Raw genomic sequence first — 13560 nt, 5'->3', positions numbered from 1 at the left:
ATCCTCACCTAAGAGATTAGCAGAACTAGGTTTCTGCCTTGAAACCTTTAAAACCAGAACTCATTGGTTCAACGACCACCTGGGTAAAATACAAGAGCAAAGGCTGATGGCTTACAAAGTACCTCCATAACCACTACCCTCTTTAATTCTTAGAATATCCAATGAAGTATCACTGCACCCATTTCACAGAAGAGGAAACTCAAGCTCAGCGAAGCAAAGTGACTTGCCCGAGAGGATACAGGACAGGCAGGCAGAGTGGGGCTGTGACTCAGGTCTCCCGGGCTGCCAGCTACCACTAAAAGGTACAGCCCTGCTTCCGTGCTGGTATTTTCATTTTAAAAGATTAGCAAACAATAGAATAAAGCGTTGGGAATTAAAACAGTAATTTTTCTAATTTCCTCTAATTAGGAGAAAAAAAAAAAAGGCCTGGCCACCCCAGGCATTCCATTCTCTTTTCTTTTCCTTTGAATCTGGTTGGCCAGACCAGTGTGCACCAGTCAGAGATAATGCTATTATTCCAGGGAGATAACGTATTCAACTCTGCTGGGAGCCAAATAACTAGGACCGGTTACCCCCAGATTAGAACAGTCACCCCTAGAGCAGAGAGAGTGCCCCGGGCAGAGAAAAGCACCTTCCCCGCCCCCTGGGCCACAGAGCCCCAGACCTGCCGGTACCTCGGCAGGAGTGGTCCATCTTGTTGAACTGGAAGTAGCCAGACTTGCACTGGCACAGCGCGACCCCGTCCAGATCGGTGCAGATGGAGGTCTCTTTGTCGCATTCTGGAGTCTTCCGCTTACACAAGCTGCCCGCTAGAATGGAAAAACAAGACAGTGAAACAGAACAAAACCTCTTCCACGTCGAGCATTAAGATGCGTGAACTTTCTATTTCAAGAGGCTCGGAGAACAGTTTCCAAAAGAGCCTGCGTGGTGCGCCGCCCCTCCCGGAGGGCACTTCGCACTGCCTTCTGCCGCTCTTCCCCCGAGTCGGCCCCCCGCCCCGGGTCTGTTAGTAAAAGTTCACAGGGCAGAAAACAAACCCAGAAGAAACGGGGTGCCGTCACCACCTCCAGCGTCCCCTGCAAACACAACCCTCAACAGGTGGGATCCTCTGCACCTTCACGCTCTAGGGCTGCAGGGGAGAATCTGCACAAACCCAGAAAGCGTGACCCGCCCTCTTAGGAAGAAGGCCTGTCACAGCTGAGGTGTGTTGTCCCGGCTCTGTGTCTGTCTGGCCTCAAGGGACGCAGCGCCTGCTGTGGCGGGTAGCCTGCTGCCAGGCAGACTGACTCCGAGGAGAGGTGTGGAAGGTAAGTCGGGCTCTATGTGTTCTGTCACTGCCCGCCTGCCCACTATACTGACGCCCTCCTGGGGCTTGCTTGGCTCTGGGTCGTCAATACCTGGCCATGTGGGCCATGCTCATTTCATGGATGACAAAGAACTCTTTCATTATTATCAGAAAGCATTCATTGTTGGGCATGTGGCCCTGTCTGAGGTTGTACACAGTGAACCCTCTCTCAGGTTGTATACAGCAGGCCCGCTCTGCATTTGTATACAGTGGGCTCTCTTTGAGGTTATGTACAGCAGACCCTCTCTGAGTTTGTACACAGCAGGCCCTCTCTGAGGTTGTATACAGTGGACACAACGAGGGTGCTTTTTACCATCTAAGGTAGATCTAACAAAAAAACATACGTAATTGGGGTATACAGACAATAGAACAAAAATATGAAATCACTTGGATAGTGGACAGTAGCTTATTTACACTATGTACAGGGTGAGACTGATCTACGCCGCTGTTTTCGGCGGGCGTGAGCAAGGTCAGCATGAGGAGAGAGCCGAGGAAGGGCCACGTGTACACTGGGCAGTGAGGTGTGGGATCCCTTCTCCCACCTTAAGGAAAACACCAACCAGTTCAGAAACCAGGTGCCAGCTCTTAACACAGCAAAGCTATACCCCCACCCCACCCCAGGCAGGTTCTGGTGACAGGGACCCCGGCATCTGCCTCCTTGTCTGAGTCTCGAGAGCTCGGGGCCAGTGGGTGGCTTGGTCACAGGAGGTTAGTTTAGGACACAATTTCAGCTCTCAGAGCTGAATTTCCTGCCTTTATCAGTGGAAGCTGGCATGCTAAATCAGAACCTATTGGTGTGTGTGATACAATTTCCTTTGTTTATTGTGAAAGGTTTGTATTTAAGGGAGAAAAATGAAAAATGGAAAATCTCACCAGGCAAACACGGTGAAGCTGGCACAGAGGGGCACTAAACGGCCACAATCTCTCATCTAAAGCCTTAATATAAAGAAATATCTCCAGCACAGAAGGCCGTCTAGGCTGGTACTAGTTGGTGCAGCCGCCAGCCTGAGTTGCCTGGCCTGATTAGATATTTTCTGGAAGCCAATGTCACGTTTTCCCTCCACCCTGCCCACGAATCCCGCCTGCTGGCAAATACTGCTCGCCCTGCTGAAGCAACTCTTTCCCGCACAGAAGCAGATTCACTTGAAGGCAGGGAGAGCTGGCCCCGCCTTTGCGATGGAGGGGTTGCTATCCTCAAAATTCTTAAAGAACATTCTGTCATCAGTCCATCCAATGGAACCACGTATAATGATGCCGTGTTCATTTTAAGCCTGGCGATGTGATTTTTCTGCATCTACAATTCCCATGGTCCTTCCTGGGCATAACATCCGCCAAACAGACAATGAGAATTTATGTGAATCTAAGGCTGGGACGCTCCCTGGGGGATTTCCAAGGACTCTAAACCTCTGGAGAGATGAGAGCTACAGTTCTCTGAAAGGCGAGGAAGTAGATGTTTTGTGAATTGAAGGGGGAAAACCTGCCCTCGCAAGGGCAGCGTCCAGAGTGGCCCGGCGCCTCCCACGTGTTGGGAACACGCAGATGTCAGAAGCTGACAGCTCCCCCTGGTCCAGCCTGCCTCTCTAGCACTCAGAGGGGTGAGTGAGAGACCAAGCAGTGTGTTGGCAAAACCTGGAGAAGCCCTGGGAGGGAAAACAGAGAGGTGAGGCTGTTTTCAGCCAAGACGCGTGGCCGTCTTTGTCCTCAGGGGCTTGGAAAGCAGAGGCAAAGAATGGGCACCAGTACACGTGGGGACAGGAGGTCTGTGGGAAATCTCTGTACCTGCTTCTTAATTTTGCTGGGAACCTAACACTGCTCTAGAAAAAAGTCTTTAAAAAAAAAAAAAAAAAAGGGACCTTGGCAAGGAAGACAGGAGCTTTCCCGTAAGCTACATCTGAGCAGTTGGAAGAATGGGGGTCAGAGAGTGGGCAGGGCTGCCACGGGCATGGCCCTTAAAATCCAAATATCTTGCCACTTGATTTGCAAAACATGAAATACGTTTACTAAGGACAAAAAAAGTAACCTAATATAATGCTGACCACGTAGCATGTATTCCACACGTGTTTAGTGAACTGCAAGGTCCCCTTCCTACTTTCTGGGGAGGAAAAATTGGAACCTTTAAATCACTGGCAAGAGAAAGAAACTAAAATCAAAGCAGAGTACAGTGTGATGGGGCAGGAATTTTTTAACCATTTCCCCATTGAAGCTGAATGATAGCAACTTGAACTCCAGAATGCTTAGCTCCTTTTTTTTTTTTTTTTCCAAGTGAATAGCCCTTAAATGGGCAAAGCTCTAGCATTTATCCCTGAGCAAAAGGTTAACTGCCAGCTCTGTAATGCACGGCCCACAAGGAGGGCTCTCCAGACCTGCTCTTACAAAGCTCTGGCTCATCGGGAACGTCCTGGATCTCCAGAAGGCAGAGCACCAAACCTGCTACCTACAACTTAGTCTAGCATCTGGGCACCAGATGGGGAGGTTCCCTCCGACTCTGCATCCCTCACCAGTCCTATGTGTAGTAAAATGAGCCAACCAGAGCCAGCTCTGACCACTTATGAGACACAGCAGGGGCAAGCCCCCCTGCATGAGGAAGCACTTTTGATTCCAGCAGAGTTTTCCCATCCCAGAGGCGAAACCTCCCCTCCAAGACCCGAATTTGCCTTCCAAACTTGTTTCTAATCCCTTTCTTCAGCTGCTTCACATCAGATGCACTGTAGAAGCTTTCAACAAAAACAGATAAAGAACAAGAAAAGAGAAATCACAGACTGTGAGCAGTTTGGCCTCTAATCTTCTAGTCTTGTTTCTGTGCATTTAGAATTTGCAAACAAATACACAGAAAGACGGGTGATTCTGCACATGCTTTTTTTTTTAACCAAATGGTATGTCATGATCAAGGTTTGGAGCCATTGACAAGCATGTACATTCTGTGTGTGAATTTCTATCTCCCCAGAGAGAGTAGGAACCTTTCAAGGGAAAGAAGAGTGGTTTTTGCTCCATTACATCAGCTCCTACATCCCTTCCAATACTAATGCTGTAGAGAAGAAATAGAAACAGTATGCCAAGGACTGGGGGCCTTCAAGGCTGTGTGTACAGGACTCCGTGTGTGTGTGTGTGTGTGTGTGTGTGTGTGTGTGTGTGTGTGTGTGTGTGAGTGAGTGTGTGTGTGTGTGTGCGCGCGCATGCGCGCGCCCACATATGTATGTGTGTGTGTCCGTGCATGTGTACACAAAGATGCACACACACAAAGGCCTTGTGCTTAACGCCCATTTCAAAGACAGGCTGGTTCTGTGACAAGTTTCTTGGACCTGAGCCCTGAATGCCTTACACTTCTACCCTCGGTCTGTGCCTAACTGAATGGGTGGGGTTCTCCCAGAGGGCCTCTTACCTCTAAAGATCCGCCTCTGAGACCCCAAGAGCTGGCAGACCTCAGCAGAGGCCCTGCAGGAGTTGACACATTTCTGCATCCCATCGGCCAGGTCGAACAGCGTCACGTTGGAGGCCAGGGAAAAGGTGGTTTGCAGTGACATCACCACCACGCTGGGCTCCCTACAGGCAAAATATGTAGGTTTTAATTGTCCTAAGATGACATGTGGGCCCCAGGGCTTCTGGAAAATGAGTGTCCTCCCCATTCTCCAGTGAGGGCCTGGGAGAGCATGAAGTTCCAGTGACCTTGGCCCTGGATCACCCTATGGCCCAATCAAAACAAGGCCCAGTTTTGTTGCCATCACCCATGTTAGAACAGCCTTCCCTTTCTATAGACTGGTCCACATACTAATATAATCCTGTTACTTACCTAGAAGCATGAGCTGTGGATCGGGTATAACCAGGTAATGTTGAAAAACACACATTTAACTGAAAGGAAGAACAGGTTTATCGTTAACTTTAGTGAGTCAGACAAAAGCCTTGAACCTAGAACGAATTTCCTATTTTCAGGATCAAATAGGCGTTTTCCAGCCATCAAGTTGTCAGCAGGCGGCCTTACGCAGGAGTGGTGTCTTTTTTGTTCCTTTCTTAAATGCCTTTCTGCTCTTATTCTGTTGTTCCATGAGTACAAAGGGAGAGAGGCAGATAGTAAATCAGTGGGGAAAATCTTGGCAGGAAATGATGTTCGGAACAGCACCCTTGGATGCAAAACATCTTCAAAGGAGCAGATCTCTTCTAAGACCCAGGGTTTCAAAAACCTCAGAGGCAACTGTTTATTTGGACTTTGCATAGTGAACAAGCCTCACTGAAAAGGCTGGGTTCCTTTCAGCTACCCCAGGTCTGGCAGGCCTGACACAGACCCCTCTTAATCTACAATGAGTTGACCTAACTCACAGATAGGTCCTCTTCAATAAGGCTCTCCATAGGAAATGACATTACATGGGTCAAGAGCCCTTTTGTTGAGAGCAAATTAAGAGCGACTCTCCCTGTGTTTGCCTTGTGTCCTCGGAAAGAGCAGAAAATCCCTGTGGGGCATGAAGTACATGCCTGCTTCTCCACTCCCCCCCACAGTAGGGGCTGGGGATTCCTTTTATGCAGCAGAGGGTCTCAATACCTTGACCAGTGCAACCCACCTGTCTTCAAAGCCTGTGTGTCAGACACATCTCACCCTTCACAAGGTGGATTCAAACACGGGATGCTATCAAACACTTTTTTGGCTTTGTATGACATTGCTTTATATTCACAAGGTAATGATTTATTATTATTATTACTTAAACTTTTTTTCCCAGGAAGAAACAGAAATAGCACATTTCAGAACAGAACGGCACCTTGGGAAAGGCTACTTGAGTCATAGCCTAAATCTTCTCTAGTCATAACCAAATCTTCACTATATCCTGGGGGTGGGGATGTCACATTACTAATAAATTATATGTTGATACTGGGTAAAAATCAGCAAATCAGATAAGTCACTGAGCACCGTGTAATGGGAAGGACTGTACCTCTGCACGAGTTTCTGAGCCCCTGTACTATCTTAGAAGGAAATATTGACCTACAACCGAACTAAGAGGCAGCTGCGGTGCAGTGCCAAGAACACCAGGTATAGGGTTAGTAGACGTAAAACCCTGTCATATAGTAAAGAATTTGACCTTACGCAAAGAGAGGTCTGGCCCTTGACTACTGGGAGGTAATTTCTAAGCCTTTGGAATGTCCTGCCTTTGTTTACCTGGAGACCCTGGGCTGCTCCAGATAATCTAACAGTGTGATTTATGGTGGGGTTTGGGGTTACAAGGTAACCCAAAGGGTTACCTCTCCAGAGGGGCTGGAGACTGAGGTCAGCCATATGGGCAGTTGACTATCTGTGTTTTGGCTCTAGACACCAAGGCTCGGGTGAGTCTCCCTGGTCGGTGATACTCTATGAATATTGTACACATCATTGCTGAGAGGAGTTAACCCTGTCCATGACCCCATGGGGAGAGGACGACTGGGAGCCCTGAATTTGAATCCCTCCTGGACTCTGCCCCATGCATCTCTTCCCTTAGCTGACTGTAACCTGGATCTTTTCACTGCAATAAACCGTAACCACAAGTAGAACAGCTTTCAGTGAGATCTGTGAGTCCTTCTCGTGCATTATCAAAACTGAGGGTTTCTTGGGGACCCCCAAACTCGCAATTGGTGTCAGAAGTGAGAGTGGTCTCTAACTTTGCACCTGTTCTGTGTAAACTCGGGCAATGTCACTCACTTCCAAAGCCTGCCAGTTTTCCCTCTGTAAAAGTGTTGGCAATACCTCTTATAGGAGTGATGCATCTGGTAAAGTGCCTGTCACAGAGTAGGTGCTCAGTAGATACAGAAATGGAATTGGAATCTACATGTTACACAAATAAAACCCGTGGTCCCATAAAATTCTATGGGTTTTGGCTAATATACTCTTACCCATAAAGAACAAGTAAAATTAAAATCAGAAAACAATCTCTAAAAGTTATTTTGATGGCAAATTTCAATTTTCTGAGCACCAAATCTTAGACTATGGTAGCAGCTGAGAGGCAAAATTTACTATCTGAGCTTCATTTCTATCTCTTCTTCTTTCCTCTCCATTTTTCTTTTTTTCTTTCTTGCCTTTTTCCTGGCAAAAAGCAGGCAAGGAGGGAAAGAAGAAGAATCAAAGGCCCCTAGATAATCTACTCAGTGAATTCTCAACCCTGGATAATAGGATTAACTGTTCCACCTTTAGCATTCCCTTGAGAAAAAAGCATCATTCTCTCCAGGTTCCAAAACACAGACAGAAAAATCACACAGCATGTCAACAGCAGATGGGACCGTAGGATTTTCTGGGTCTTTCCGCTTCACCAACAGCTCTTATTGGTGCATGTCACCTAAATGTCTGTAACTATGAGTCTGAACATGGACAAGAAATGCCAAGGCACCGATAAAGGCTGCATGGGAAGACACATTAGAAGAAATGCTTCTACCGGCATCACTGGTTCTCAACACCTCCCTTCTATTTCCAAGAGGCCTTTAATTTTACCCTAAAGTTCACCTTCCAAGTATAATAGAAATGAACTGCCCAGGAGATACAGCTGATCCCCAGGAGGTTCCCGATTCTGAATAAAATCTGTTCTAGAAAACAAAGGACTAGCAGGAAGATGCCTTTCGGGAAACCTACCGTTTTGGTGATCTCATTTTCAACTTCACGGAGGTCTGAATGTTTTTCCACGGTGGTATTAAGAAACATTTTCTTTAATTTAAACTCTGTCACGAAGGTTCTAACTGAAAATGAAAACATAACCTGTTAGACCTCACAAGGTCCACCTACGCAAGGCTGAGTGTCTGTAAATCTCAAGGCACCCAGCTTTCCTCCACCTCCCAGGATGCTCTCTGTGCATTTCTTTCTCCTGGAGGGTGGAGACCACTCTTCCCTCTTCGGGGCTCCTCTACCAATGGGAGCACCGACTGAGCTGAGCTGAAGACTCAGTCTGAGCAGACCTTTGGGTGAGAGGCTCCAAAGAGCCCTTTGCGTATGTGCGAGGGCTCTGAGAGAGTGAGCTTTCCTCGTCTCTCCAGTGGCCTCCCACATCTTAGATGCTCAGTGAAGCTGTAAGAGAGAAGAGAGATGAGCTGGTCTAAAGAACACACTTCCAGGAAGAGGGGAGGGAGACGTGGGTTGGAAAGACAAATGCTTGTGGGCCCCTATAAAGCTTCGGATGGAGGAAAGCTCTTTCTCTCTAGGTCTTTTACCAAGTTAGTCAGCCCTCCACTTCAAGGGCGTGCTCTGGTTTCCTATTCTCATGAGAGTCACCTCCATCCATTCCCCATTCCTCTTGCTCAGAGGAAATGCCTGTTCTATCATTGATAAAAGAGGCTTCCAGAAGCCAGGTTACTTCCCAAGATCACCCAGCTCCCAAGGGCCAAAATTAACATTTAACGTCATGTGTGTCCATCTTCCAAGTTCTTCTTTCCCCCTAAACCCCCAGTCCCCTGAGGAATCTCATAGTCTAAGGACAACCAAGTGGCTACAGAGAAAGGTGTCAAACATCTGTGGCAGGACTCCGCTCAGGGGGCTGCCAGACTCCACGACTACAAGCCACATAATGAAAACAACCCATATTCAAGATACTGTTGGGTTCAGACATGAAAGAAAGTAGCCCCATTTTCACGGCCCATTTCACTCATAAAATAAAATTCTAGTTAACATCAACTTGTGCTGATTGGGCCTGAGGGTGATAGAACTTACAAATGGGCAGGCAATCAAAAATTAGGACAGCCTGCTTTATACCTGGCTCTTATCTTCCTTTAGATTCAATTCTTATCTTTCCCTCTGTACAAGAAAAAAATATAAATAAACCCAAACACAGAAACACATGAAGCTGCTCTTTCATAGAAAGCTTGCCTGCTGAATTAAGAAAAAGGCCCACAAATGAGCCAGGGAAAACATTTAACATCTTATACTTACTGTCTAAAGCCCTTAATCCTTATTTAACATCTTTTTGCTTGTTCTACAGTTCAGTGAAGCCAGCTGCTTAGGACTCTTTCTGAGAAGCAGGGAGCTCTTTGAAAACATTCCTGGCCAAATGAAAGCGTTTCAGCATGCTCTAATTTGCATATTCCTCTGATGTTTATGAACAATGAAGCTAAATGACTTGAAAAGGGAAAGATGATTGTTAACACAATAAGTGGCTCTCCTCCTGATGCATGGTGCCTGTGGGACCCTCCACACTCAGTCTTCCAGAACAGTCACCCCACCCCTTTGTCCTCCCATCTCACAGGTCTAGGTCTGTGCCCAGACTCTGTGCAGAAACATATATATGGTAACCATCAGGTACACAGATCTCTTCTGAACCAGGACAGTAAATGTGGCCTCTGCATCTGTGTGAATACGAATAAGGCACCGCAGTGTCCCCCCCAGCCCTGCCCTTTCCCAGACACATTCCCATCTTCACGCTGCAGTTACATCATCTGGCTTTAGGGCAATTTTTTTTTTTTAAATGTATCCCTAGTTTTATTTTCCAGCAAAAAAGGAAAAAAAGAATGTTCATATTTGTATAATTTAATGTTCATATTTGTATAATTTCATATTTGTATAATTTATTTTACTTACTGTTTAATGTTCATATTTGTATAATTTATTTACTTGATTTTTACTCTCATAAATATGTGTATTTAAAAGGTATTAAATCATCAGTTTCCCTTGTTGTTTTCTTTTTGTTTTGTTTTGTTTTGTTTTTTAAACATCTTTATTGAAGTATAATTGCCTTACAATGGTGTGTTAGCTTCTGCTTTATAACAGAGTGAATCAGTTATACATATACAATGTGTTCCCATTTCTCTTCCCTCTTGCATCTCCCTCCCTCCCACCCTCCCCATCCCACCCCTCTAGGTGGTCACAAAGCACCGAGCTGATCTCCCTGTGCTATGCGGCTGCTTCCCACTAGCTATCTATTTTACATTTGGTAGTGTATATATGTCCATGACACTCTCTTACCCTGTCACATCTCACCCCACCCCCTCCCCATATCCTCAAGTCCATTCTCTAGTAGGTCTGTGTCTTTATTCCCGTCTTGCCACTAGGTTCTTCATGGCCTTTTTTTTTTTCCTTAGATTCCGTATATATGTGTTAGCATACTGTATTTGTTTTTCTCTTTCTGACTTACTTCACTCTGTATGACAGACTCTAACTCCATCCACCTCATTACAATAGGGTAATTTTTAACTGTTGATTTACACAGGTTATCTAAATGATTTTTTAAAGATCCAAAATTATTGTTTTATATTCAAAGTAGTTTATCATTTTCATTGCTTTCAGCTCTGGTCCAAGAGATTAGAAGACTAATGTCAAAGGATACCTCCCATCTGGAGACCCCTACCATTTTCCAAGCTTGCTCAAATATATTATTTATTTGATCTTCATAATAACCCTGAGTGGGAAGCAGAGCAGGTGGTAATCTGATTTTACAGATGAGGAAATTGATGCTCAGGGGTCAGTGTGCTGTAGGTGCTGGACATGGAGCTGGAAGCCTGGCATTTGAGTCCCTGGCAAGTGTACTTTCATACTGTTTCAAAATAAAATCATTTCCATCATCTCCATTCTTAAACTGAAAACTCCTTGCTGATTTCTTACAGGGTGTAGCTAAATGGAATAGGTGACCCAACTGCAAATAATCTATTAGAATACGAGGACTTCTCAACTTTGACTGATGTCTATATTCCCAGATTTTTCTTCCTTAAAAATAACGCTTTTGGTGAGGGACGACTCGAATTCCGTTTGGAGGCATCTTTGAGCTCCTCGAGTAGACATCATGAGCAAAGCTCACCCTCCCGAGTTGAAGAAATTTATGGACAAGAAGTTATCATTGAAATTAAATGGTGGCAGACATGTCCAAGGAATATTGAGGGGATTTGATCCCTTTATGAATCTTGTGATAGATGAATGTGTGGAGATGGCAACTAGTGGGCAACAGAACAATATTGGAATGGTGGTAATACGAGGAAATAGTATCATCATGTTAGAAGCTTTGGAACGAGTATGAACAATGGCTGTCTTCACCAGAGAAATCAACTGCTTCCACATGTCCCCTCTCCACATTTTACTACGATGAAAATTGGGTCGTGTACATTTTCTTACTGAACTTTTTTGTTAAATAAACTTCTGTAATAGTCAAAAAAAAAATAACGCTTTGACTTGATCCTTGTATTTTAAACAATTTTCTAAATTCTACCATTATTTTAGTAGGGTACCAACTATTGAAATACATTTCTAGCCCCAAGATGGAGCTGCACCTGCCTGGGGTGCCACGTCAGCAAGTCAAACTTTAGAGTTCCTGTAAACGCTCCCCTTGACCAGTAATGCAGCATATCAGTCAGCCAATCCCCAACAGCGAAGCCAACTCTGGGCTCTATACTTATTTCCTTGTTCCTTGATCTTTCTAAATAAGGTCAGATATGCAACCCCAGCCAATCATGCCCTGTGTCCGCGTTGCTGCTTCTACGCGCTATAAATCTCACTCTTGCCCATAGTGGCTCAGAAGGAGTGTTCCTTCCACTGCTGTGAGGCCCTGTACTTCCCCAGTCCATGGACTGCTTTCCCTAGAGTAAAGGACATCAAACTCGTTACCAAATTGTTTTAGTTTTGTCATTTGACACCACCTTCTTAAAAACTCTGATTATTCCCCTCAGCCTATGGGCAATGCAAGTCATGCAAATAACACTTTCAAAGGACACAGACATTTGCTCTCTCAAAAAAACATTTACTGAGCACTTTTTCTGTGTTGAGTATGACACTGGGCAATATAAGATGATTCCAAGTTGAGTCACTGTACCCACCAGCGCCCTATCCAGCTTAGATAACTCTATCTTCCTCACTTGTAATTTCTTCAAGTTCTTCATTGACTTCGGCACTCTAATACAGATTACACACCGTGTGTGCAAGAAAGCTCCCAGAACGAACACAGCACTGTGTGATGGAAGGACTGTGGGCTGCAAACCTGGCGTCTCACCAAGCGGTTGTACAAGCTGGGCCACTTGGTACTTTGTCAGGGCCTTAGTTTTCATTTGGGTTGTTTGCTTTTTAACCTGTAAGATGGAGATTATATCTAAAACCAACCATCTTCATAAAATCTATTAAATTCGGGATCAAAATGTGACAAATTGTATGATATAATTATGGCAGTAGCTTTGTAAAAACTGTATCTTGTCTGTGGACAAGAACATGAAGATCATTTTGGTTTTTTAAAAAATTAATTAATTAATTTATTTATTTTTGGCTGAGTTGGGTCTTCGTTGCCGTGTGCAGGCTTCTCATTGCGGTGGCTTCTCTTGTTGCGGAGCGCGGGCTCTAGGCACGCGGGCTTCAGTAGTTGTGGCTCACGGGCTCTAGAGCACAGACTAAGTAGTTGTGGCGCACGGGCTTAGTCGCTCCATGGCCTGTGGGATCTTCCTGGCCCAGGGCTCGAACCTGTGTCCCCTGCACTGGCAGGTGGATTCTTAACCACTGCGCCACCAGGGAAGCCCGTGAAGATCGTTTTTAAAAATGAAAAGAATGTGTGAATGTGGTAGGATAATCAGGGTTTTATTCTCTTTTTTCTCTCCCTAAATTTTTTTTTTTTTACTCTTTGGTTAGAATATTCTTTTGATTTTTTTCCCCCTAACTGTAGGGTGGAATGGTTAAGCAAATAGTGTTATACACAGATGATGGCATATTTATGCAGTCATTACAAAGTTTGTATAATAGTCTCAATAACATGGAAAAATGTTTAAGGTATAAAGTTTGTACAAATACCGTATGACTTCAACTATATCAAAATATAATACACACTAAAAAAGACTGCAAATAAGGTGCTACATCTCTGAGTGGTGGAATAATAGGCAATGTCTTCCACTCCCTTCTATATTCCTTAAATTTATTCCTTGGGCAAATATTGATTTTGATTAGGGAGAAAATCAATAAATGTTATTTTGCAAAATACATTGTGGTGCAGAGAAAATTCCAAGATAGACAAACTCTCTTACCCAAATTGCATATCCCTTTTTCCAGCTGGTACCCCACTGGGCATCTGCAGGTGAAGGATCCCTGAGTATTGTTGCACATGGCCAGGGGTGGGCAGGGGTTTGAGAGGCATTCATTCACATCTGCGGAGAAGGGAACACAAGGTCACAGTGAATCTGCAGCAGGCAGCACAATCATAATCCAGTACAAGGGGCACTTCTAAGGGCCAAATGGCACTGGGCGTGATGGGGCCTGGAAACGAGTAGACACTGCCCTTGTTCTCAAGGCGCTACCAGTCTCCTGAGGGTGGGGGCAGCCATGA

General features: G+C 45.2%; 2 protein-coding genes across 4 annotated transcripts in view; one reads left to right on the top strand and one right to left on the bottom strand.

Annotated features, from left to right (window-relative positions):
• HEG1 (heart development protein with EGF like domains 1) overlaps positions 1–13560 on the bottom strand; it is an 83579-nt gene that overhangs the window by 26860 nt on the left and 43159 nt on the right. For all 3 annotated transcript variants that reach the window (XM_082458490.1, XM_082458492.1, XM_082458491.1), the window contains exons 9-13: positions 13262–13381; positions 7923–8026; positions 5133–5191; positions 4725–4885; positions 675–809 (exon numbers count right to left, since the gene is read on the bottom strand). In XM_082458490.1, coding sequence (XP_082314616.1) covers positions 675–809; positions 4725–4885; positions 5133–5191; positions 7923–8026; positions 13262–13381 — 579 coding nt within the window. The remainder of the gene's footprint in view (positions 1–674; positions 810–4724; positions 4886–5132; positions 5192–7922; positions 8027–13261; positions 13382–13560) is intronic.
• LOC309659223 (small nuclear ribonucleoprotein G) lies at positions 10977–11318 on the top strand. The gene has a single exon (XM_082458722.1). The coding sequence runs from the start codon at positions 11053–11055 to the stop codon at positions 11281–11283; it is 231 nt and encodes a 76-aa protein (XP_082314848.1). The 5' UTR covers positions 10977–11052; the 3' UTR covers positions 11284–11318.

The sequence above is a fragment of the Balaenoptera physalus genome (genome assembly GCF_965194825.1).
Source record: "Balaenoptera physalus genome assembly, chromosome: 4".
In the NCBI taxonomy this organism is placed as follows: domain Eukaryota; kingdom Metazoa; phylum Chordata; class Mammalia; order Artiodactyla; family Balaenopteridae; genus Balaenoptera; species Balaenoptera physalus.
Note: the sequence above shows the minus strand (reverse complement) of the source record. Positions and strands in the feature narration are given on the sequence as shown.

Coding starts and splice junctions, on each gene's coding strand:
- LOC309659223 (XM_082458722.1), top strand. CDS start 11,053: ATGAGCAAAGCTCACCCTCCCGAGTTGAAGAAATTTATGGACAAGAAG.